Source organism: Dromaius novaehollandiae, chromosome 18 (assembly GCF_036370855.1).
Source record: "Dromaius novaehollandiae isolate bDroNov1 chromosome 18, bDroNov1.hap1, whole genome shotgun sequence".
Classification (NCBI taxonomy): domain Eukaryota; kingdom Metazoa; phylum Chordata; class Aves; order Casuariiformes; family Dromaiidae; genus Dromaius; species Dromaius novaehollandiae.
The window spans coordinates 15,461,898-15,486,840 of NC_088115.1; the positions used below are offsets into that span (position 1 = coordinate 15,461,898).

Consider the following 24,943-nt stretch of genomic DNA (forward strand, 5'->3'; position numbering starts at 1 on the left):
AGGAGTGCTCGGGGTCGGGGGCTGGGGCCTGCGCTGGGGTGCTCTGGGGGTTGAGGGGGGCTCTGGGGGGGCTGGGGCCTGCGCTGGGGTGCTCTGGGGGTTGAGGGGGGCTCTGGGGGGGCTGGGGCCTTCACTGGGGTGCTCTGGGGGTTGGAGGACCCTGGGGGGGCTGGGGCCTGCACTGGGGGGAGCTGGGGCTTGCAGCAGGGTGAGGGGCTGGGGGGGGGCTGGGGCCAGCACTAAGTTGGGGGGCAGGAGGACCCCATGTGGGGGGTGATGGGGAGGGTGTGGGGGAGCCCAGTAGGGCTGGGTGGGGTCATGGAGATGGGGAGGGGGTATGCTGGGGACAGCTGGGGGGATGCTGGGGGATTTGTGGGGCCCGGGTGGGGAGCTGGGGGGGTTGGGATGGGGTGGGGGCCCTGGAGGATTTGTGGGGATGGGGTGAGGTGCTGGGGGGGGTTGTACTGTGGGGGGGGCTTGGGGTGGGGGTACCTTGGGCAGATGGGGCTCTGGGGAGGCCCCAGGCTCCTGCACCCCCATAGCCAGCACAGGTCTCCCCCCCTCCTCCCCATTGCAGCGGGTCCTGCCCGCCTCCCCCACCTTGGCCAGCCCCCCTCTCCTCCCGGGGCGGGCACGCAGTGTCGGAGCCCCCAGCCCATCTCCTCGGGCTGCACAGCCCTGCGCCCGCTCCGGGCCCTTGTCACTGGCAGGGTTCAATTCTCAGGAGCACCCAGACGGCGCCGGGAGCTGCAGGCTGGTGCCGGGGGAGGGCCCGCCGCTCCGACGCCCCGTGGAAAGCTGCAGCCTCCGAGCGCTGTCGGACACCCCCACAACGGCTGGTGGCAGCTCGGACACCCCGGGAAGCGACTGCGGGCCAGAGGCACTGCGGGGCGATGGGGAGCCCCGGTCGCAGGGAGGTACCGCGCCTTCGCGGGAGGGAGATAAGCCCTTTTCCCACCCGCCAGAGCTCCTTCCCCCCACGAACTGCTGCATGAGCGGCTGCCACAACTGCGTGTGGATCGCTTACGTGGAGGAGCTGCTCAAGTATTACCAGGACGGAGGAGAGCAGGCCCTGGCAGCCGTCGAAAAGCACGTGCAAGACGAGAACATTAAAATGATCCTAAAGATGGAAATCAGGCTGCGCATGAAGCAGGACTGATTCTTCGCCCTGTTCTGGCTGCCTGCTTCCTACTCCGGGGCTCCCCAATGCCCCGAACCCTCTTTGATAAGCTCATCCCAAAATGGCAACAGGTGAAACCTCCTGTCTGTGATCCAGCAGTCTCTTTTTGACATTGACTGGTGGGATCTAGACCCAATTTATTTATGCTATTTATTTGTGTGAGTTGTGTAACTGGGTGGGAATGGCGTGCAGCCTGAGCCTCTCTTGGGGACCCCCAGGTCTCTGCGCAGCACCGAGCAGCAGGGCCCTGGCCTGGGAGCAGCGATCCCACGTGCTGCTGCAATACAGACCGTGCAGAGAGTCACGTCTTGCTTCTCATTTACCGGGGATGTCTCCCCTGGGCAGTGCAGTGGGGAGAGCGTGTGCCTTGCAGGCAGCTGCTCCTGCTGCCCAGAGCCCCGGGTTTCTCGGAGCCGGAGGCTTTGCTCCCCCAGGTCTCCGAAAATCTCAGCCAGGGGCTGTGGCAGGGTTGTGTGTCCTCGATGTGCCCAGGGCTTCTGCTCTTGCCTCGTCCTTGGGCTCAGTACCTTGAATTTTAAGCACCTTCCGTAGCTCGGCAGTGACCTTGTGACTCAGGAGGGCTGTGAAGCTTTAGCAGCCGACCTGTTTGTCAGCTCCCTAAGCCTCTTAGAGGCTCCTCTGGGCTGAGTGTTTGCGGATGAGGCTGGGGAAAAGCGTCAGCCCCACAGACAGGCGGAGGAGCCCAGGGCTTTTCCAGGAGCAGGTGCTGCGCCTCGCCGGCCCCTTCCCCTCGCAGGGGGATTTGCTGCGCGCGGGGCTGCGGAGCTGATCCGTGTTTGCCTGGAGCGTGTGGCCCTCTGCACGTGGGTCTCCGCAGCTTCCCAGCAAGGGCACCGCTCTTCAGCCCCGCTGCTAAATCCCAAGCGGCGGCCCGTGGCTTTGGCCCCCTCCTCCCCTGCCGCCGGCGTCCCAGCCCCGCTCGGGGACCAAGGTCACAGCCGCGGGCAAGCGCGCTAATTCAGCAGCCAGGCAGCGTCCTGCGGTTCTTTACATCGGAGAGCAGAGGCGGTGGGAGCGGGCAGCATTGCCCCGAGCTCTGCTCCCTCGGGAGCACCGGTTTAATCCTACTCCGGCCTCCCGTGCCCATCCCGGGCTGGCTGCGCGGTGCTGGCTGTGCCGCGCTTTGCTCTTGTTCAAAGTGATCCGTGTGTCTCCAACACCCCAAAGACCCCGTCGGCTTGTGCGGCCGCTTGTTTGCGCTCTAGGGAGGTGGCTGCCTTGCTGCTTCGCTCACAGGACTCGTGGCCAGACCGGCCAGACCTGGTCTGACTCAGACGACGCCCTTTCTTCCTCACTTTGTCTCAAAATGCCTTAAACTTCATCTTAAAGCATCGTCTCCCCTAAATCCTACCCAACTGAGCAGAGACTGAGCTCGTTACCTTGCAGTTTGTGACTGTTAACAGGATCTTTACGGAAACGTAGCCCCATCCTTCCAGGACGGGCTCTGAGGACACTGGTGCAGCTCTTCAGCAGCACTTGCTAGTAAAACTTGAGCTGGAATCTGTAATTAACAGGGCCCTGGTCTTTGCTGGAGAAGCAACTGGTTCTGCCGGCTTCGTGTGAAACACTCCTGGATCCGTGTAATCCTATTTGCTGAAGTCTAACTAATTGCAATTAGTGGAAAGGGCTGGAGTTCAATTAAAGTGTGCTGAGATTATACCTTTTTGTAATTGCTTTAGTGCTGGGGATTACAGGAGGCTTTAGCGCGATACCGTCCCGCGGACCGCGGGGCAGGCGGACGAGGGCTGCTCAGCCTTTCGGCTCCCCGCGTCAGCGCGGTGCCCTGGCCAGGGAGAGGTGCGAGGACGTTCGGTCCCTGCCTCAGGTCTGCGGCCCCGAGCACCGTCCCGAGCGCTCGCCAGGGCAGCTCGCACAGGCCTGGAAACCTCTGTGCCGCCTGCGAGCTGAGGGGCAGCCGGGTGGTTTCGTAGCGAGTGGGGAACCTCCTGGGAGAAACGCCCGAGTGGTTTGCAAAGAGGAGGCAGAATGCAGCAAGTGCTCTGCTGCGATTCCTTCCCTGGCGCTTGGAGACATCGCGCAGAGGGAGGACGGAGGCTCTCGCGGGCGGCGAAGGCAGCAGTCCCTGACGCAGGGGCTGGCCCAACGCGCTAATCCAGGCGCCCCCTCCCCACCAGCACACACCGGGGGAAGGACAGCAGATTACCCATTTAAAAAGGAGGGACGTAATCCTATTACCCCAGAGCGGGATAAATCCGCCAGCCCCTAAAAGCCATCCGGAGCACCCAGGGGACGTGCACCGCTGCCGGGAGCACGAGCAGGCCGGAGGGTCCCTCGCAGTGCAGAGCTGGCCTCGGGCAGCCGCCGCGTAGGGGTAAGTGGTTAATTTTGCTCCGCGGCGGGACGGGAGCCGGGCACGGCGATTCCTGGGTCGCAGCGTTTCCTTGCACTGTGCACGGTCCTGCTTTTACCTCCCGCTCTTGCAGCACGCAGCCGGGACCGGCGTCCCCAGGGTCTCTCCGGGCCGGTGCTCGTCCTGCCCGTTGCCCAGCCAGGCTCGTGCTCCCGGCCGGGGAGCTCTGCAACGGGGCTGCGTCGCCTCGTCCCGGCCCCCGCGCAGCCCCCCGCGCCGCAGGATGCCCGTGCTCGGCCCGTCGCTCCCCCATGCCCCACGCCGCAGCCGCCCCAACCCCAGCGCCGAGCCCGGGCCGGGCAGGACGGCTCCACGCCGCCCCGGGAAACCATCCGGCTGCAAACGAGCCCCCGGGGACGTCCGGCTCCCCGCGTGCCGGCTGCGCCCTGGCCGACTCGCCGCGGCCCCCGCGATGCTCGGGGCAGCCCTCGGGGCGAGGGCTCGTGGCAACGGCAAGGGGCTCCCCGGGCTCGCGTCTGGGGGGGCTGCAACGTGTGCCCCCGCCTCGGCGTGCCCCCGCGGACGCCCTTCGGTGCCTTTGGGGTAAGGGGATTAGCGGGCTCCGAGCCGGGCTAATGCGAGGTTGCCAGCGGGGAGCTCCAGTCCGGGGCGGCCGGGAAAGCGGATCAGCCGGGCGCCGGGTGCCGGGGGCAGCTGCGGCCCCCCGCTGCCCCGCACCCCCCTCTCTGCCCTCCCCAGGAGTGAGGAGCCGCAGGGACAGCGTCACCGGGGCGGGCTGCCGGCCCCCGCGCAGCCATGAGCCTGGAGCCCCCCAAGCCGGAGATCAAGTCGGCCACGAGGGTGATGGGGGGACCCGCCACCCCCCGCAAGGGGCCCCCCAAGTTCAAGCAGAGGCAGACGAGGCAGTTCAAGAGCAAGCCGCCCAAGAAGGGGGTGCAGGGGTGAGTGGGGCCGGGCCGGGCCGGGCGGCGGGGCGGCGAGCGGGGCCAGCGCGGGCTCCAGGCGCTCTCTCTCCTTGCAGGTTCGGCGACGACATCCCCGGCATGGAGGGGCTGGGAACGGGTAAGGCAGCCGCTATCCGCACCGTGCCGTGCGCCGGGCTCGGCCGTGCCGTGCCGTGCCGTGCCGTGCCGGCGCTCACGCGGCCTCTCCCTTCCCCGCAGACATCACCGTCATCTGCCCCTGGGAAGCCTTCAGCCACCTGGAGCTGCACGAGCTGGCGCAGTACGGCATCATCTAGGCGCAGCACGGCACCGTCCAGGCGGCCGCGGCCCCCGTCTCCTGCCGCGGCCCCCGCCTGCCGCCCCGGCCCCCAGCGCTGCTTAGGTAGAAGCCGCCCGGCCCGGCCCCGCGGCGGGGCCCAGCCCCGGGAAACGCTCATTAAAGCGCAGAACCAGCGCGGGAGGCTGCTGTGGTGGCTTGGGGCGCGCGGGGCGCTGGGGACGGCCCCGAGCCGGGGCACGCTGGGGGAAGTATCCCAGCCCCGGGGTGGACACGGACGTTGCAGCCCCCGGGATGCCGGGCGAGCTGAGGCACAGGCTTCTCCGGCCAGGGTGGCCCCTCCAGGACCCCCGATGGGGCACGTCCCCCCCCTGTGCTGCCCCTGCCCTGGGGGAGCCGGGCTGGCAGCGGGACGGGTCTGCTCCGGGCAGGGGGGAACCAGGAGCCGTGCACAGGGGAGAGGGATGGAGGGATGCAGCACAGCAGCAGGATGCACAGGATACGAGCTGGGGAGAGGAACGGAGGGAGGCAGCACGCAGCGGGATGCACAGGAGACGAGCCTGGGGTTCAAGCCTCTGCAGAGGTTTATTCTCCATGCAGCAGGGAGGGGAGGCGGGAGAGCCCCGCACACCATACAGGGGAGCCCAGCCGGCCCCATGCACCGCGGCCGAGACCGCGCTCACTGTCCCCCCCGCCAGCCGGTGCCACCGCCGAGCGGGTAGCCAGCGCGCCGTCACTCCCGCGCCATGTCCCTGAGCATCTTCAGCGCCATGAGCACGCCGGCCGCCTCCACCAGCACCAGCACGGCCGCGCCGGCCGCGATGGCACCCGCCTGGCCGCGGAGCCAGGCGCCGAGCTGGGCCACGCAGCCCCCCAGGTGCACGATGCTCCCGGCCGCGGCCTCCCCCAGGCGCAGGACCCCCGCGGCGCACTGGGTGCTGGCGACGGAGCCGTTCCGCAGCGGGTCCAGGCAGCAGGAGGCCGGGACGCTGCAGGCCTCCGCTCCCGGGGCGCTGCAGTTGAAGTACCTGGGGGAGGCACAAGGAGAGGCGATCAGGTCCCCCCCCTCTCCGGGCTATATCCCACCGGTCCTGCCCCGGCACCAGGCTGCAAACCCTCCTCCCGGCCATGCTGCACCGGCACTGGGTTGCAAATCCTCCTCCCGGCCATCCTGCATCCCACCGGCCCTGCACCGGTGGCAGGCTGCAAACCCTCCTGCTGCCAGTCCTGCACCAGGACCAGGCTGCAAACCCTCCTCCTGACGGTCCTGCATCCCACCAGCCCTGCAGCGGCACCAGGTTGCAAACCCTCCTCCCGGCAGCCCTGCCCCGGCGCCGTGCCCCCCGCCCCGACTCACGGGTTGCTCTCCCAGTCGCGGTAGGAGCCGAGGCCGCAGCAGCGCAGCCCGCGCTGCACCTCGTCCACGAGCGAGCGGAGGTCGGGCTCCCGCGGGTAGCGCAGCAGGCAGAGGAGCAGGGCGTCGCGCAGGGCGTCGCGCAGCCGCCGCCGCGCCGCGTACAGCAGCAGCCCCCCCAGCACCGCCAGCCCCGCCAAGGCGAGCGCGGCGCCCGCGAAGCAGCGCAGCAGCCCGCGGCTGGCCCGCAGGGCGCCCAGGCAGCCGGCCAGCGACACCGCCCCGGCCCCCAGCCCCGCCAGCGCCAGCGCCGCCGCCCCGCGCTCGCCCCCCGGCCAGCCCCCCGCCAGCAGCCCCCCCAGCCCCGCCGCCAGCGCCAGCAGCCCCAGCAGGAGGAAGAGGAGGTTCCAGGCGAAGGCCAGGTACTTCACGCAGCGGCCCGCGGCGCCCGGCCGCGACGGGAGCTGCCGGCACGCGGCGCCGGCTGGCGAGCCTTCATCGCCATCATCATCCTCGGAGGAGGAGAAGGAGGAAGAGGAGGAGAAGGGCAGCTCCACCAGCCTGGAGGCCTGCACAGGGAGAGAGCAGCCACTCACCCAGCACCCGAGACCCCTCATCCCCATGACCTGGGGGGGTGCCTCCCCAGAGGCCTGGCCTCCCCAGCCCCACGGCCTCCCCAGCCCCACAGCTGCCGTGCCCCGGGGACATGGGGGGGGCTCTGGTCCTGGGCCAAGCTGGCAGCATCACCTTGGGCAGCAGCCGGCTGCCCTCACCGCTGCGGGGGCCGAAGAGCCGGGAGAGCCGCTCGCTGCTCAGCACCATCCTGCTCCCCTGGCCTCACACCACAGCCACACTCCCATCACCCAAGCAGCCACCACCCCGGGGTTAAGTAGGGCTGCAGGGCCCCATTTCCCCCCATGCCGCACAGCTGAGCCCACTCGTGGGCCGGGGGCCCCGGCGCAGCTGCGGCTCCCCGGACCGGTGCTCGGCACCGGGCCGGTGCTGGGCGCCGCAGCGGCGCTGGTGGGGTGGGGCCATCGCTGCGGCGGAACGGTGCGCGCGGGGCGCCGTTGCCAGGGGAGCGCTGTGCGCGTGGCACCGAGGCAGGCGGGGGAAGGCGGGCGCGGCGCACCGCCCCGCCCCGGCCCTAGGAACCCTCGCGCCGCGGAACGCTGCTGGCGGGGCGCGCGGGGCGGGCGGGCGGCGGTAGCGCAGGCAGCGGGCGGCGCGGCCGGGCCCGGGCGGCGGTGGCGACGGGCCGGAGCCGGGAGCGGAGCCAGGGCCGGGGCTGGGAGCGGCGCGGAGCGGAGCGGGCCGCGGCAGCGGCGGGGCACGGCGGGCCGCGCCATGGCGGAGACGATCGTGAGTGGGGCCGGGCCGGGGCGGCGGGTCCGGGGGGAGGGGCGATGAGGCAGCAGATTCCTGTGGGGCCGCCGCCGCGCCCGGGGCTCCGCCGGGCCGGGCCGGGCCCCCCCTCTCCCCCGAGGCCCTGCGGCCCGGCCGGGCTCGGGTCCGCGGCTGCCCCGCCGGTCTGCCCGCGGCCACCCCCCGGCTTGCCGGTTCGTCCCGCCTCCGCCTCGGGGCTGCGTTTCGCGGCCCCTCCGTCCTCGTCGTGACGGGCAGGGCCGGTGTTTGGGTGCAGGCAGCGGCTGAACCGCTCCCGTAGAGGCCCTGATTCACCCTCTCCTCTCGTGGAAGTTTAATTCCGCGTCTGAGGTCAAGGCTTGGACGAAACCGCAGCGTTAGTGTTTTTGCAGCGCCGGCTTCTCGCGGCGTCTCACGGTTTGGAGGAACCTGCCCTACAGCTCGCAGACACTGGTCACGCATCGCAGGGCGGCGGACAAACTCCTTCCCCGCGTGTCTGTGCTCTTGTAAAGAGCCGTATTAAGGGCAGGAGGAGGGAGCAGTTGGCGTGGGAGGTGGGGGGCAGTCGGTGTCGTGCGTGCAGAAACTCGGTTCTGAACAAACGCACCGACAGCCCGGGGTGGGCTCCGTGCCAGCCGGTCGCTAACGCAGGCTTTCTCCCGACTCCCGCAGATAATCCGCGTGCAGTCCCCAGAAGGGGTGAAGCGCATCACGGCCACAAAGCGGGAAACGGTGGCAACGTTCCTCAAGAAGGTATCTCGGCTTTCAACGTTTCTGCTCTCCCGTGCTCCTTCCGCGCCCTCCTCTCGGAACGATGCGGGGTTCCTGCTGCTCAGCCGGGGCTGCGGTTCAGGCTGTGCTCCTGGGCGCCAGTTAGCTTGCTGGCTGTGGCCGTTCCTGTACAGCGGCTTTCTTTAATGGGTGGTATCTGCTTAACCTAACTGGGCAAATGTGCTGACAGCAGCATGGATCAGCACGGGCTGTGGAAAACAGTGTTTCCGTTGATGCAGCTGAAACTAGATTTTTCATTACTATTCCAGAGGGATATAACAAATTTAAAGAAGAAAACATATTCGGCTTTCCGATTGGAATTTCTTGGGGGTGGAAGCTTTCCTGGGGAGGACCTGTTTTTAATGTTCTCCCAAGGAAATGAGCTACTAAAGCAAAGGCTGACAACTACACAGGAAAGAGCGATTCGATCGTCAAAGCCGGCTACAAGGGACTGGCCTCTTCAGACATGATCCAGTTGAAATTTGGCTGCATGATTTGCTCCTTGAATATCGTTTGCGTGGGTTTTGTATGTCACTGCTTTTCCAGTATAGTTTTGGAGAAAGGAAGCAAGGGATTAAAGCAAGATCTTAAAGCAGTTTGAGAGCCTTCTGGGGTCCCTTGGGAAGGATTTCCAACCTGGAACATGAAGAACACATTGTGTTGGAGTTGTCGAATTTGGAGTTGGCTGTAGTTCGTTCTCTGGTTAGATGCAGCTGCTTGGTGTTTGAAGTTTGCCATTTAAGAGTGAGGAGTTCTCCATTTTCTTCTCTCCTGGAACTCTGCTGTAAACTGGAACCCTCAAATTGGGAGCTCTTTGCTTTATAAGAGGAGTACTTTGCCTTCTTGGACCTGAAGGGCTGTTCTTTTAGTTATCTAGGTTTTCTTTTACCTTGTGAGGGGAAAGGGGAGCCCACTGGAATATTCTGCTGCTTGCGAGTCACTTGCTTTGTTTGAAATCTGATGATAACACTAATTCCCACCTGACCAAGAAAAAATCCTGGCTGCTTTCAGGATTCCAGGGCTAGGTTAGAGATACCTACTGCAGTATCCAAACGCCCTCACCTGAGGAAAAAGTGTTGTTTTTGAAGTCTTTGGGTCCTGTGCAGAACAACCTGCTCAGTTTCAAGGGTTCATGTTACCAGAGGGAGTGTGGAACAATTGTGCTTGCAACTCGTTACCGTCTGAACAAAAGCATTAGCAGTCACTAAAATTGTCTGTTAATCTGAGGAAAGCTATATCCTCTTGCTCAGCTGAACAAAAGAAATACTTCTTGTTTTTTTTCCTAATAGTAGAGTTTACTTGAAAGAGAAAAATTGCAAATTTCACCACCTAAAATCTATCTATATTAATAGTTTTGGATTTTAACACTCAAATGTTAATCTTTATGGTGGATTTCATATTTAGCTGGATAGTTATAATTAAAGAGACGTCAGATTGCTTCTTCTGTGTTTGCAGTTAACTTAGCTGTCTTCCTCGACAACTCCAAAAAGCTTGTGAAAACAGAATTCAGTTAGTGGAGGAGCTGTTCAGCTGTGTCCTTTTGAAAGTGCAATTTTCCTCTCTATGCAATATTTGCTGATCTTTGAAGGTATCTTGTTCCAGGAGCCTGCTGTCTGTCTGCTGTACAGCTCTCTTGGCAGTTGTCAAAGAGTGCAAAAAGGCGTGTTTCAGAGTGTTGAGGACCTGAATAATCATGGTTCTCTATCTTTTGAAGCACATAGGGCCATGCATCCTAGGTAGGGATACTAAATAAGTAGACTCTCTGATGCATTCGGGTTAGAATCTAGTTAGGAACTGGAGCTTTTTGTTAATATAACATGAAATTTGTCTGCTAAAAAATGTTGGTGAAGTCTGCAGCCTGAGGAGCTAATGTTTAACTCTGACAAGTGTAGTGCAGAAGATAGAGACCATTTGAAAAACCGTGCTTCCATTCAAACAGCAGATCAGTTACTGCTACAAACTGCAGCACAGCTGACAGTTGAGAAACTGCTTTCCTTTTTATTTTGCTCATGTGACAGTTCTGTATGTGGCTGGTTAGACTTGTCCTGTGTGTAGTCACTGTCTCTGTGCTCTGCCAAAACCACAGAGGAGGGTGCTTAATACAAATAAAGGAGAACTATTAACTTAAGAACTCAGGAAGATTGTCATCTAGAGAAACTTTTAACTCCATTTTTAAACTAATTAGGTTTTTAAAAGGCAAAATGTGAAAATGGCCATAAATGGCATTCTACCGATTAAGAGTGAAGCAGCCTTTAACTGAGTTGCTGAGAGGATGAAGGGGAAAAAAGTCTGCCTGAGGACTGAAAAATGGCTATTGTGAGGGTAGGGCCCATCATGAAAAATAAGGCAAATGGAGAAAAACAGAAATGAGAACAGTAGGAACAGCTTTTGTGTAGCTCGTGTAGTAACCGAGATGCACGAGCAGAGCTGGGGGCAGAAGAGCCTCAAGGATGAAGCTCGGGACCAAGGAGTTTTAGTGCTTAGGAAGATGAAAATGACTTGACTGGTGCATGCTGGCAAGGCTGGAGGCAGAAAACTGGGATTGTTTTTCCCCCTCTAGCCATTACGATGCTTGCCTGGATTTAGACAAAATATTGCATTTGTGTTGTATGAGTGAGAGTAACATTCTTTTTAAGTTATTTTTTGATAAATTGCTTGTATTATGAAGTGTTCCTGTTTTTCTTAGTTACCCTGCACTCTTTAGAAATGAGGATGAATTCAGCTAAGCTTTTGCAGTAGAAGTCCCCTGGCCTCAGTACTTGCTCTTTGCAGCTTTCAGCATCTGACCAGGCTGTGAGGGGTCTTAAACCATGTCATTCTTCTCTCTCTTCCAGGTTGCAAAAGAGTTTGGTTTCAGGAATAATGGGTTTTCTGTCTACACCAATAGAAACAGGACAGGAGAGATCACAGCATCGCAAAACAAATCCCTCAACTTACTGAAAATCAAGTGAGTCCTGACAGAACACAGTGGATGGAGGGGGGAGCTTTGTACAACAGGGCGCCTCTTCTCTAAGCTTCTCTGAACTCTTCCTTCTGAGCCGGGTGGCGGTAGACAACGTCATGTTACAGCAGTCCCAGGCTTTCCGATGTCATTCGCTCTCTACTTGAAGAAGCAAACTTGATTGACGTGCAGAAATGGGGATGATCAAAATGACTACGTGGTATGAGATGGCTGCCGCAGCCTAGGTTTCTTCTTGTGCTGCCTGATGCTTGTGGTGAGGCAGCAATAGCCTCCTGTTTGCTCTTTTACAGCCTGCAGGGAGATGCATCCCTTCTTTCACCCATCATATGCTCTTCTGCATTGACACTAGAGTCTGATAGTCCCCAGGATTCCCATCTTCTGTAGACAAGTGCCTGGGGAAAGCAGAGGTGCAAAATGGTGCAAACACTTCATGTGTAGCTGGGGACATCTTCATTCCATTAATGACAATAATAATGTTAAACACACTGAAAACACAAGAACTGTTACTGCTGCGTGCAATTTGTGCATGCGTCAGAGCTGTCACAGCTGCCTTGGGAAGGCTGTGACTTGATGTGCACAGGACCCAGATTAGCCCTTTTCCCTGTTGGAGTTGTCATCTGTCTCCTCATTCTTCTTCTTTTTCCCTTGATCTCATCTCCTGTTGAAAAGGTTTAGTTTTGATGGTTCTAGAATTGTGAAACCTGCAACATTGTCGTGCAAATGATCAAAGCAGCAGAAAGAGGTAGCTAATGGGATGGCTTAGGATCACAGTGCACCATGTTTGCTAGTCTGTTTATAGCTTGTATCAAATTACACGCTCCTCCACGGGTCCGAGAGGCTTGCTGCCCAGCAATATGCACTAAAGATGTATAAACACTGGTGTGGTTCGTGATGTGCTTGCACAGGCTCTTCCTGTGCTGTGCAAAATAGCCAATTCCTCCATGCGGTCAGCGTGAAGATCTGGTGTAGTTGAGCTGTTGGTGAAAGGGGGTGGTGGAGAGGGTGGACCTTGAGCCTTTCTAGCTGTCTGTATGATTGCCCCCAAGAGCAGTGTGTCTGAGTGTCTGGGTTGCCACCCCACCTAAGCTGGAAGCAATGCTTGTTCTCAACTGATGGCCACGTGTTGTTTTTCCACGCCTATAGGCATGGCGATATGCTGTTTCTCTACCCTTCGAGCCCTGCTGGCTCTTCCTCAGAGACCATGGACACCTCTGTCTCCCAAGGCTTGCGATCTATGGGGGCCCCCCAGGTGGTAGAAGATGAGATTGACCAGTATCTGATCAAACAGGATGGAAAGATTTACCGAAATCGAGACCAGCAGCTGTAAGTACCGATGGACTTTATTTCTGCCAGTGTGATGATGGTGCATCTGTGCCTCACCAGAGACCATAACGTCTTGCCTGAAGCCAACAGCCAGGAAGCATGTTATGGGAACTGCCCTCTGAACCATCGCTTTATCCCTTGCTGCCTTTGAAATGTTCACAAGGGAAAACAGTCTTTGCCATTGTCCTAGAAGGTTAAATTGGGGCTCTGGTGAGCGGAGGAAGGAAGCAGATACCAAAATTCCAGGGCCTTTGCCAGGAAGGACTCATTCAGAGCATCTATTGTTTAGATCAAGGTGGCCTCGGCAGTGGGACTTGTGATCGTATATTTTGTGCTCCTAAAATATTTAGAACTCTCTAGATCAAAATGAATTCACAGTATTCTTCTCTGGGACATCCTGGCAGCTGGTGCTGTGTGGAGTACTGGGTCATGCTTTGTGGCGTATTGCTTAGTAAGCAGGGGCCTGCTGTCTGCGGTAGCTTCTGGTCTGCGTGGTCTCGATACGTAGCTAACCCCGCTGTTCGAGCCTCGAGGCGGCAGGCTGCAGAGTGGCGGGCCAGGTCTCCGTCTCACGCGAAAGGCGCAGACGGGGAAACACGCCTTTGCCCCGAGCTGCTGCCTCAGCATCGCTCAGCCAGCAGTGACAGGGAGTAAAACATCAAGGTTGGGTTTGTTTTCTACATACCAGGCAGCTCCTCTGTCAGGGTGGCGACCTCACCTTTATCGCCCTGTCTGCCTGCGTGCGGTCTCGCCCTGCTTGGGCAGAGTCGGCACAGCTATGCGTCCCTACCTTGGGTCACAGCACGGGGATCTGTGCGTGCGGCACCTTACCTAGGGCGTCCCAAGCAGGAGCCATTCTGTGTCCTCAGATCCAGCTGCTCTTTATACAGAAAAACGAACAAGTGAGAGGAATGAGTGGAAACCTTATTGATGGCAGAGGCATGGAACTCGGACTTGCATACCTAGTTTTTGGCTTCCCTTCCATCATGTGCCTTTCTTAACCTTTCTATGAAACCAGGGAATCCATTTTGCTCACAGAAATGTAACAAAGTCTAACTTTGCCAAAACTTTTAGCTGCAAGAGGCTTAGATAAACAAAATAGTTTGCATTTTTGTAAAAGTCGCAATACAACGGTAACATAGTACCACCATAAATCTACTTTGATGCTACTAAAATGACCTCTGTGTGGTTGTTTTTGTTGCTCATCATTAACGATGTCCCAGTTGGCTCCTGGCCCGTTATCTCTACTGGTTGTTGGCTTCAGGCTAAACCCCTCTGCAAAGTAACTTCTGAAAGAGGTTGAGTGAAAATTTTAAAGGCAACCAGGAATTCTTTCTAGAACAGAATATCTCACCCTGCCCCATTGTGTTGTCTTCCATATGGTTTATCTTTAGCGCTGCAGCAGCAAGGAAGTTTGGAGAGACGTAGCCTTTACGTGAAAAATCCTATCTAACCTTTTCAGGCTGATGATGAATGAGGGAAGTGTCACATTATTGAAACAATAAAGGCAAAACCCACCACTCCGTGGCAAAAACATTGTCTTTAACTTGACCACATTTTTCAAAAGAATAAATGAAGGTATTGTTCTTAGCAGGGAGCCAAAGCACAGTGGCGGATATTTATGATAAAAAGTGTATGTCTGGGCTTGTTCCTGTATTTGTGAGTGCATATCAATCTAAACATGATGGGATGCTGGCGTTCTGCTGAGTGCATTAGCAGCCTTCAGGGGTCCTTTATGTACATTATCTGCCACAATACCTCGTTAAAAGCAATGCTGCAACTGGATCCCATACATTTTTTTCCTTGCAAGAGCCGACAGCCGTGCTCATCTCTAGAGGCCGCCTTTTGAAAACTAGCACGGACCTGTTCCTAGTGCTGGGGCAGAGGGTTTTGTTTGTTTTTTTGTGGGGGAGGGGATCATTGTTTTTTATTAAGCAATTGCCTCAAAAGGAGATGTTTTTCCCTCCTTTTTGTAACTTTACCCAGCAGGTCTTTATCTCTCCGATAAACACATGCTTCCCTGTTTGTTCCAGACCATCCCCTAGTGACTGATAAAGGATGAATGTTTTGGTTTTCTTTTCGTTGAAGCCACGCAGGCCAGCCCCGTGACGTATATTTAAAATTCTTCAAATTGAAACAACCTCAGTGCAGGGTTGTAAAACTTGAGAAGCTGTGATCTGATGCTGGTGCATGTGGCCGTTCAGAGAGCAGAGCTGCTTGCCAGTGACACAGACGTTAGGACTGTTTGATCTTGACCTTGGACTCTCAGATTTAAGTCCAAGCTATTGCTCTTTCTTTATGTGAAATTATTTTGTGGTGACCCCTCTGTAGTATGCCATAACGGATGGAGAGTTGCCCAGGATCATATGATTGCACAGATCTTCCAAACACCCAAACTGGAAGACCGTAAAAGTTGCTCCGGACTGACTTTTCCATTAGCGAGTGAGACTTGTGCTGATTTTGTTTCTCTTTGCCTAGGTGTCGCCACGGCCCCCTGGGTAAATGCGTGCACTGTGTCCCGCTAGAGGTAAGATCCCCAAGCAGCTGCTGTAGGAGGTAACAGCCACGTCGCCCCAAGTTCTGCGATTCACTTTCTTCCAGTGTGAACGCTTTTCCTCCTAGCTCTGCCCACACAGAGGTAGCAGCTCTGAGCCAGTATCCCGCCATGCACTGTCAAATGTGCCTGCCTGCACCCAGGGCAGCTAAACTCTGGCCTAAAGGCTAAGGCCTTTGGAGACCCTGGGTTATTTCTTGTTAATGCTTTGTTTTTCTGCAGTAATGGGTTTAACAGAAAGTGCTTTAGAAGAGCTCCAATTTTCCTCCCTCTTCACTCTTGCCTGGATCTCAGCACTGCATTGTGTCATCCCCTCTGCTCACGGATCCCAGCACTTCTTGGTTTAACCACATATTATTTGGGTTGAAGGCAGCCTTAGTAACGCCTACAAATGTGCTAAGCTGTATAATTTATGGCAAGTAGCAGTGAACCCTGAAAAGTCTGTGCGAGCCAGGATGGCTGTTCCCTCCGCTTCCCTGCCGTGTGTTCTGGAAGTTCTTTGGCCTTGTTTGAGCAGCTGGGCTTTTTGTTTGTTGTTAGATATTGAAAGGAAAAAGTATTTTGCCTTTGAGGCTCATTCTGATTTGTGGAGCCAATCTGTTACAAAAGTAGGAGGCAATAATAAAACTCACTGTTGTAAAGTCCCACTGTTTCTGTCACAGTAGTAGCTGCCTTGAAAGAGAGCCTAAATTTTCTTGATTGTTTCCACATGAGAGCCGGTGGGGTTGAATCTAGAACATCCATTTGTTTAGTGATCAATGTACTATCAGACAGGTGTCTGACCTGGCTTTTCTTTGTGTGGTGTTTTTGGCAGCCTTTTGATGAGGATTACTTAAACCATCTGGAACCTCCTGTGAAGCATATGTCTTTCCATGCCTACATCAGGAAGCTGACCGGAGGGGCAGACAAGTAAGAAAAGAAAATCTCAACATTTAAGGGAATCAAGTTGTAGCTTAAAAAAAAAACAAAAACAAAAAACCACTCACTGGAGCGGTGTACGTTTTTTTCTTTTTTTAAGAAAAGGGGTGGGGGAGAGAGAGAATGCAAGCCCCTCGTCTTTTGCTGTGGTAATGTAATTGCTTCCAGGAAACACTGCTGAAGGGCTGAAGGGGGGAGAAGGCCAGATGGAAGGAAAGAGGTTCCTTGATTATACCAAGCTCTGAGTCTGGATCTCAAACCCAGGGGAGGGGAACTGAGACTGGTGGATCTGAGGCGCTTTCATCCGCAAACCATTTTTCTTATGTACAAATATGAACAGGACAGAAAGATGAGCTTAACGTTCCTTAGGGCCTGATTCCGTTCTGTCCCGTGCTCCATGTGCTCCTAGTGAAAACCTGTTTTGTCATGATGCCGTGGTTCACAGCCTGCTAACTGGAAAATAAGGCATCCTGCCTTGCCGTGGGCTGGAGGATACTGTGGTGATGCGGATAAGTGCTGAACAGAGTGGAGGTGCTGAAACAAATATTTGTTTCTTCAGTAGCCATCGGCTGCTAATGCCTCGCTGCAGCACACGTGTTCTGGGAAGAATTTAAAGTCCCCTTTGGTGACGTTGGGGAACCCACTGCACTGGGAAATGCAGCTCTTCCAAATAAGTTATGTAGAGGTGTAACCTTCTCCCTGTTATTCTTCAGTGCTGTCAGGATTTTCTTAATGTCTTTGTGAGATGAAACTCAAGTCGGTAATGCTTTCATTTGAAGGGAACCTCCCCTTGCAGGAAGCCTTGTGCACATGAAAGGAGCTCTAATTTGCCCTAGCAATATAATCTATTACTTCCCATGTGCTGCATAAATTATTTAAACTGGGTCCCATGAGTTTTATCTGTCTCTGCTCTTGCTCGAATGTCTGGTTAGGAGCTGGGCTGGGGGGCATACGTCAGCCCCTTGACCTCCCTTGCTAAGTGGACAGCAGAGCAGAGGTTACCTGGGGATTTCAGGAGTGGTGTATCCCCTGCAGGGAGTTTGCAGAGCACTTTGAGATGCTCTGAAAATACAAAGTGTCGGTGTTACCATGTCTTTTCTGTCCTGCTTCCCGTGTGATATTTCTAGCCACTGACTTTATCTGAGGCCCAAAAGCGTTTGCCATGATAATGGTAACCTTCTTTTTTCCTTCTCGCAGGGGGAAATTTGTTGCCCTGGAAAACATCAGCTGCAAGATTAAATCGGGCTGTGAAGGGCACCCTCCTTGGCCAGAGGGCATTTGCACAAAGTGTCAGCCAAGTGCCATCACTCTCAATAGACAGGTGAGATGGTGCTTGCAGGGGCCTTTGTGCTTAAAGCTGAGAAGAGACTTGCCTCTTTCTTATCCAGAGATGACTTCAAGAGCAGCCAGCTTGGAGCAGGAGGCATTTGCATATTGGCAGTTGTTGGGGAAATGGCTGTTAAGGTCTTTAGTCCTTCCAGAAGGGGACTCCAAAATGTATCTGGTTCAGCAGTTTCTTCTTAATGTGGAGGACATCTGAGCTGGCAGCACTAAAAATGAATCTCTAGTCTCTTTCTCCACTCAGAATCCAAAAAGCCACCCCACGTTTCTTGTGGTTTCCCCTTAAATGTCACCATCTTTTCTAATTGGAAAGGCTCATAGGATAAGGGCCCTAGTAGCGAAGCCAAGCTAACACGAGGCGCTGGGGATGCTCAGCGCTTCCCCAAAGTCTAGCCCGCAGCGAGTTCTGTGTGCCGGATGGGAGAGTGGTGCTGGACTGGGAAGCTGAAGCAGAGAAGGGGGAGAGAAAGGGAGCTGGCTAGCTTTCCCTGTTCCTGCTCTGGCAGGATTCAGCTCTCATGGGTGGTGTACATCCTAGGCAGCTGGACATCTCTGGGGAAGGTACTGGCAATAGGCAAAGTAAATGGAGCTAGTCAAGGATGGCCTGACACTTGAACTTTGTCAAACAGAAATACAGGCATGTTGACAACATCATGTTTGAGAACCACACAATTGCAGATCGCTTCCTAGACTTCTGGCGGAAGACAGGAAACCAGCATCTTGGATATTTATATGGCCGGTACACAGAGCACAAAGACATCCCTCTGGGGATCCGGGCGGAGGTTGCTGCCATCTATGAACCCCCACAGGTAAAAGCTATCTGCCCTGGTGTCAGCTTTGACTCATAAAGGATAATCAGGGAACACAGAAAAACTTTGTTTGGGAAACTTCATGCAATATTTCTGCAGACCCTTACAGAAAACAATTCTGTGAAAAATACAGTGTGAATTATGTCTTTGTGCATTTGTGTCACTGTAGGTTATTGCCACTGAAAGAGTTTTAAAAACCAGATTTGCTTTTTGTTATTCTTACATTTCCTTTTACGTTAGTCCATGCTTAGATGATTTAAAACTAGGGAGACTTCATAACAATGGATTTTTAATTTTTATGTTTCTTTAATTATTGGATTTCCAAGGCTGTGGCATGGAACAACTTGAAAATTTTTCTGTGCTAGGGAAAAAAAAAAATTTCTCCTTTGCTTCAGTTTCTGATCGGCTCTCCAGGAAAACTTAAAGCAGCTTAATTAGACAGAAGTGAAATCTGCTTCCTTGATCCAGAGGTGGGCAATAAGATCCGATACTTGAGAGGTGTCTGCTCCTGGGAAGGGCAGTTCGGGGCTGTGCAGGCGGAGGGCAGTCCCCGCTAGGTGGTGCCAGGCACCGCGCGGCCGCGCTGCTGCTGCGCCGGCTGGACGAGTCGGCTTAGAGGCTTCCAGCAAAATCGGCTGCTGGGAAGCCCCTCGGGGAGCTCAAAAGCCAAACTCCGTGTTAAGAGCGCTTAAAATGTAACTGGCAAATATGAAAAGCTGCTCTGCCCCCAGTGCAAGACTCGGTTTGAAACCGAACTTGCTATTGGCTTCTTAACCGCTGACCAAAATTGCTCTTTCAGCGTGTGGTGCAAACATCGTATGTCCATGAACGTATCGTGGCGGGGGGAGTCTGTGGGTCATGAGCCTTGATGATTTCTTCAGTGTTGCTAGAGTAAAATGCAATAGACTTGTGAGTGGAAAAAAACCATGGATCTTTAGGAGTGCGTGTGTGCGTGCGCGTGCGTGCACACGCATGAGAACAGACTTGCAAGCCTTTTACAGTTTCTTCCAGTTCTTTTAAGTATCAGCACAGCCATGCCCTCTGTTGCTTCAGTGTCGCTGTTAAGCCCTCTGTGCTGAAAGTTCATATGCTTCTAGTTGTGTGTGGTAAAAGCAAGGAAGCCTTTGCTTTCCTGGCAGGCAGTCTCTGCTTCTTGGCAGAGCATCTCCCCACACAAGAAAGCTCGCCTCTGAAACGCACCCAGATGGAGTCTTGTTTTCCAGAACTCGGGGGAAGGCCAGGGTGTGGGCTCTTGGATCCACTGAATTCATGCCTCTGTGCTGCTCAGAGATTCAAATAAATGAAACAGGAGTACAAAACTGGCAGGTTGAACAGAGCTTTGGATAATTATATAATCTTTTGCTTTTTCCAAAGTGCTCAGAAACAGAAATGGCCTGTTTGTAAATGCTGAGCAAGTCTTTCATTCATAAAGCCCAACCTGCATTGCAAACTTAGCTGAAGAGCTACATGACGGTCTGTATGAATAAAGGAGGTCTCCAGGGTGAAACCAGTCAGTGGTAGAGCTGAAAGGGAAAACCAGATCTTTGCTTCTGTCCTCTGCCTCAGTCCTGACAATGGCCAAGTGTACTGTGGTTTTTCCTGTTCTCTCTTACTAGCATGTTTTTCTTTGCTGCAGATCGGTACACAGAACAGCCTGGAGATCCTGGAAGATCCAAAAGCAGAGGTTGTGGATGAGATTGCTTCAAAGCTTGGACTGAGAAAGGTCAGGATGTTGTCGGGTATCATGCATCTGTGTATGGCAATGAAGAAGGTCATTGGCAGTTCTCTCCAGCTCTGCAGGGTTAATTCAAGGCTATCTGGGCACATTTGAAATCTAGCTTAAGTGCTGGTAGTTCTTATGCTTTTAAATGTGAAAAACAAAATGAGAGCATTTCCCTGAGCTTGAGCATACAGCAGGGCTGTTTAGCTGAAGTCAGCAATCCTCTGTCATGAATGACATCAAAGGTTGTAGCAAAGATGTAGGAACACATCTTTTCCTCTATTTCACCTTAGACAGGAGCTGTTTCTGGTAGCATCTCCCTGGGGAGTGCTAATTGGCACAGATGCAGCTTGAGTTGCCTTCTGAGTTTGTTCTTCCTTTTGACAGTCTGTGCTCTGCTCTCAGGAGCAGAGGCTCCTGTTTGATTTTTAGTTTAGTCTCCTGGTGCTGTTCAGGCAGGCTGCGATGAGCTCCTCTGCCTCTTGGTTAGAGGTGCAGATACCCTGGCAGTTGAGCCTCAGTCCTACAGTGCCCCTGTGCCAGCAGCCTGCCAGTGATTCGATCAGAACATAGAGATATTGGGGTCCTCTGGTTGCTGACACCTCTCAAATCGGTACTGACCTTTTCCGGTTTGGGAAGGCATCTTTTGGTATCGTGTGAATGCCAGGAATGAGACACGCACAAACAAGATTTGACTTGCTAAAGAAAACAAAAATCAGAAAAGTCTCAGTACAGCAGACTATAAATATCTGCTGCGAGATCTTTTGTTCTCTGAAGATAAAATCTTCAGCCTTTTGCCAGTGTCTGAAGCAAAGCTTCTGTGCATGTTATCGTTTTCCAGCTTTTCCTTTGCTTCTCACTTCAGATATTTTTAAATTTTTAAAAAATTTGTCTAAAAAAATTTTTTTAATCAGTGTGACTCAACACATAACTTACTGTTGGTTGCAGATTTTTGCCTAGGCTCTGCTAGGAGTCTGAATCAGCAGTTCTTACTCTCATGGGTTAATGCTATGGGAGCTGGTCACGAGGGGGCTGATCAGAGCTGTTTTTAGCATGTGTGTGTAGAGAAGGGTTCATGCAGCGGTGTGTGTGTACACATCTATACTCGTATGTGCAAACAATGCAAAAAGCAGGAATGTGTTTTTTGGAACAGAGCAGACTGATTTGGGATGAATCATACTCCAGTGGGAACATATGAGCTTTATCTTAGCTAGTGACTGCTAGCTTCAAAATGAGATCATGTGAGCTGTTTTGTCATCTCCTGGCACTCTTGATGCTGCTTTGCTCTAAATGCTCAATAGGAAATGCTTTTTGCTGTGGGTGGGAGGAGGTAGTGGCTGAGAGGCCTCTTGCAGCCTCCAGATCTTTCCATGAAAAAATATTCCATAGTGAAACATAAACCTGCAGGTGCCCCCAGCCGGCCAGCTGGCATGCTGCTCCTGGAAATTGTATTCAAATGAGCCTGACACAGCTGGGAGAGCCATTTCCTTCAGGCAGCTTACAGCAGGCCCTCGCAGGGCGGTGTGAAGAGCCAAGAACATCTTGTCCTGCTAGGAGATGTATAAGCTCCCTTCTTTCTCTCTGTATTCCCCTCCCTCCCCCTCCTTTTTTTAAGCAGCTTTCTTCTTAACATTTCTCTGTAGGTTGGCTGGATATTTACTGACCTGGTCTCGGAAGACACACGGAAAGGGACCGTTCGATACAGCCGAAACAAGGTGAGATGCAAGTGCATAGTTAATTACAGCTCTTGGTATTGACTGTTTGTATAATCACGTAAATGCAGGCTCTGCCAAGCAGAATACTGAGCCAGGGCAGCACAGGGCTGGAGGTGACACTGGAAGTGGAATTTTTGTGAAATGTGGTTTTTAAAAAGCTTTTGAAGGAAAAGGAGCTTGAGCTCAGCGAGCACTGTTGGGAGTTTGTAGCTGTTTGGACAGTGTGCAGAGCTGCCTGCCTGCAGTCCTTCGCCTGCTCTTAGTGCTCATGGTTTAAGAGGATTTAGTAGAGTGGAGGGAATGGATTTGGGTTTGTGTGAGATGCAAGTTCAGTGAGCCAAAGTGATTCAGTCGGAGGCCCTTCTCATGGGCTGGGCTTTGTGAGGTACACGGTTTGGATCCTCAAACTTTGACCTTCGCAGCTTCCTGCAATTCTAAAATCAGTGGCATCCCTGCTTGGAAAATGAAACCCCATAACAAAATGGGTGTGTAAAGGTAGGTGGAACTAGAAGTAGAAGTGGGATGTTCCTTCTGGTGAAACCAAGTTCAGGGCCAGGGAACTGATATGTCACATTCTTTTCTCAGTCTTTGCAGCGGCTTTCTACGAAAGCATGTTTTACTAGGGTGTTGGTAGTTTTCTTTGGCTGCAGACCAGGGAAATAGGTCTAGGCTACATCATGTTGCCCCTTTTATTGACATTTCTGCTTTTCCCTCAGGACACTTATTATCTAAGTGCAGAAGAGTGCATTACAGCTGGAAACTTTCAGAACCAGCAGCCCAACATCTGTCGCCTTTCTCCAGATGGTCATTTTGGATCCAAGTTTGTCACAGTTGTGGCTACAGGTATAAACTGGCCTTGGCTTGCCTTGACTCTCCTGGTTATACCTGAATTGCCTTTTGTTAATAGAAGAAGAATAAGCAGCTCTCCCAGAAGAAGTCAGACTATTCCAGTCCCCATATGTCCTATTTAACAAGGGTTTCGCCTTGTTCTATCAAGTGAAATACATTTTTGTTCTTTGTGCTATCTGCTCTACAACTATTTACCCTGTCCCTGACAGGAACCTTAATTGAGGCTCAGACCTGTAGCATCCACCCCTCTGATCCAGAATGTATTTGTTTGTCTGTAGTCGGGAATAGATGTTGATTGGTTTTCTCTTTTGACTTTTTAAGCTCCAAATTCTGTTGCCTGAAAGCGGCAGTGCAGACCCACAGCAATCTGGATCCTGAAAGTTACTCTGGCTTGTTCAGCCTAAAGGAGGGACCTTTATCTCCCTTGTGTCACTGTCAGGGAAACCCTTACGTAGGATTCTTTGCCCTTTCGTGCATGGAAACGTTTTTGTTTGTCTGAATAAAACAGAGAAGCCTGCTGCAAAATGCTTTGCTTTGTCACCTCTGATTTTAGCCATTTTCACAGCAAGTCTCCTGAGGCAGTATGGAATAGTCTGCTCTGCCTGGACCGGGTGGGGAGATGTTGGCATGTGCTGGAGGAGTTGTAGCATTAGAAGTTCAATCTGCTGTTCTCCATGGGATGACACATGTATTCATTTAAAATTTCCCTGGAGCAGATATTCTGGGTTCTGGGTCTATTTAGCACAACAAAAAAAGCGCATGACTTCCAAATAGCATCCAGTATAAAAAATGAAAGTGTGATATTATATTGCCTCCTCTGAGCCCAGGCTTTATAAGTGTTCCCAGAGCCTTTTTCAGTAAAAACACTATCTTTTTCAGTTAACAGGCTCATGTAATCAGACAGCTGCCTTGTACATTCCAGGCTGTTAAACACATCAATCTTTCATTAAAGATAAATGTGTATCTCTCTTTCTCACTCTTATTTTATTTTATTTTTAAACAAGGTGTTTTACTGAGAAAATGATGGCTAGCTTTGTTCAAGCCTTCCCCATGTCTTGGTCTATGTTTAATTTCTAGGAGTGTTTGTTCTGGAGCAGTGAGTGATTGAGGTTAGAGATCAAAGGGTAGAAAACGAATATTTCCTCTTTTCTGTTCCAGATAATTTCATTCTTTTCTGCTAAATCAGCCCATCGGGTTTCTATTTAAACACTTGATTCCTTCCTTTTGTGCAGTATAAATATAATTGCATAGTTTGCATCACCTTTATCTTTAAATCCTCTGCATGGATTAATTCCTCTCTCCTCCTGAACTCCTAGGTTTGAAAATAGTAATGTTTTCCTACCATCTGTCTGCATCTGATCTTCTCTTTCCAGTTGTATTCTAATGACATATGACCTGATGTTGCTTACATTATCCAAATTAAAGCACCAAGCATGTGATCTATCAGTGAGCCAGGCTCTTAATTTCCACTTTCCACGTCCGATTTCCACCAAGCCATCCATTACAGGCCGAGAACACACTTTTTCTTCTTATGCCTGACACTGCTAGGTGACCACCCCTGAATCTGCAGCTCGTGGTACCTTGGAAATGAAACAGGCATGTGGGAGCTGTGTGCCTGGTTTGGGGGTTTTTTTGTTTTGTTTTGTTTGTTTGTTTTTGGAAGAGGGGATATCTGAGAGAGGTGCTATGAGGAGGCCTCCAAAAGGACAGCTTAGCCTCATTTAAGGCCCTGGCAAAGCACTCTGGCTGTCACCCGAGGGGTCTTTCCTGTTAGGCTAGCTGTGAAAATGGTACTGAAGAAGTGTGGGGTATTAAATGTGAATTTAAATGGGGATTCTTGCCTCGAAGGACTTCCTGTGCAGCAACCCCAGCAGTTTCTTCCTTGGTATTCTCCACTGTTAAAACGACTGTCATGTTTAACATCGTCCTTTGAGTCACACATCGGAGTTAGACTGGGCAAATTGCTCTCCTCTGAGATTTTTAACCAGACTTTTCTCTTCCAGGTGGTCCCGACAACCAGGTCCACTTTGAAGGGTACCAGGTCTCAAATCAGTGCATGGCACTGGTTCGAGACGAGTGTTTGCTGCCCTGCCGAGATGCACCGGAGTTGGGCTATGCAAAGGAGTCCAGCAGTGAGCAGTATGTGCCTGATGTGTTCTATAAGGTAAGGGCTGCCTGCCGGTGGCTTGGGGGAGCTTCAAAAAAAGTGTCTGGAAATCAGTTTGGCCAGCTCAAAAAAGGATGTCTTTGAGGTCTGAACTATCTTCAGCAGTAACCGTTCACCACATGTCCACAAAGTATAAGCTCCATTTCCCCCTCCTAAAAATGCTGTTACAGTTTCCAGTACCGCAGTAGCCATTGGCTATCCAGCTTCTAAATGAGGTCTGCAGTGATCCACCAAGAACCTATGGCAAGTGCTCTGGATTCACACCCTCTTCCATATTTATTGGCAGTATTTGCTGTGTTTTTCTGATTTTAGTCCCGAGCTGAATATCTGCTTCCTTCACT

General features: G+C 53.5%; 3 protein-coding genes across 4 annotated transcripts in view; 2 read left to right on the plus strand and 1 right to left on the minus strand.

Moving 5' to 3' along the window:
- The first annotated feature begins 1,154 nt into the window (after positions 1–1,154).
- On the plus strand, positions 1,155–4,930 carry PDE6G (phosphodiesterase 6G). Its single transcript, XM_026112467.2, has 4 exons — positions 1,155–3,533; positions 4,272–4,474; positions 4,555–4,595; positions 4,697–4,930. Exons 2-4 carry the CDS (start codon positions 4,329–4,331, stop codon positions 4,771–4,773), a joined length of 264 nt encoding a protein of 87 aa, XP_025968252.1. The 5' UTR covers positions 1,155–3,533; positions 4,272–4,328; the 3' UTR covers positions 4,774–4,930.
- A 387-nt stretch (positions 4,931–5,317) lies between these two features.
- On the minus strand, positions 5,318–7,191 carry TSPAN10 (tetraspanin 10). Its single transcript, XM_026112457.2, has 2 exons — positions 6,112–7,191; positions 5,318–5,782 (listed from the first exon to the last, which is right to left on the minus strand). The coding sequence occupies exons 1-2, from the start codon at positions 6,729–6,731 to the stop codon at positions 5,488–5,490; spliced, it is 915 nt and encodes a 304-aa protein (XP_025968242.2). The 5' UTR covers positions 6,732–7,191; the 3' UTR covers positions 5,318–5,487.
- A 112-nt stretch (positions 7,192–7,303) lies between these two features.
- Positions 7,304–24,943, plus strand: part of NPLOC4 (NPL4 homolog, ubiquitin recognition factor) — a 32,119-nt gene continuing 14,479 nt past the window's right edge. The window contains exons 1-12 of one of the 2 annotated variants that reach the window (XM_064522823.1): positions 7,304–7,470; positions 8,146–8,226; positions 11,079–11,191; positions 12,350–12,529; positions 15,008–15,056; positions 15,898–15,992; positions 17,199–17,322; positions 17,972–18,151; positions 19,788–19,874; positions 21,515–21,586; positions 22,303–22,429; positions 24,439–24,599. In XM_064522823.1, the coding sequence (XP_064378893.1) occupies positions 7,456–7,470; positions 8,146–8,226; positions 11,079–11,191; positions 12,350–12,529; positions 15,008–15,056; positions 15,898–15,992; positions 17,199–17,322; positions 17,972–18,151; positions 19,788–19,874; positions 21,515–21,586; positions 22,303–22,429; positions 24,439–24,599 (1,284 nt within the window). In that variant the 5' untranslated portion in view covers positions 7,304–7,455. The other variant, XM_026112458.2, reaches the window with a different exon arrangement.

Bases quoted from the DNA above. Each gene is read 5' to 3' on its own strand.
- PDE6G (XM_026112467.2), top strand. From the start codon at position 4,329: ATGAGCCTGGAGCCCCCCAAGCCGGAGATCAAGTCGGCCACGAGGGTG. The intron at 4,475-4,554 runs GTGAGTGGGGCC...CTCTCCTTGCAG, and splicing joins CCCAAGAAGGGGGTGCAGGG to GTTCGGCGACGACATCCCCG. The intron at 4,596-4,696 runs GTAAGGCAGCCG...CCTTCCCCGCAG, and splicing joins CATGGAGGGGCTGGGAACGG to ACATCACCGTCATCTGCCCC.
- TSPAN10 (XM_026112457.2), bottom strand. From the start codon at position 6,731: ATGGGGATGAGGGGTCTCGGGTGCTGGGTGAGTGGCTGCTCTCTCCCT. The intron at 5,783-6,111 runs GTGAGTCGGGGC...TGCCTCCCCCAG, and splicing joins CGCGACTGGGAGAGCAACCC to GTACTTCAACTGCAGCGCCC.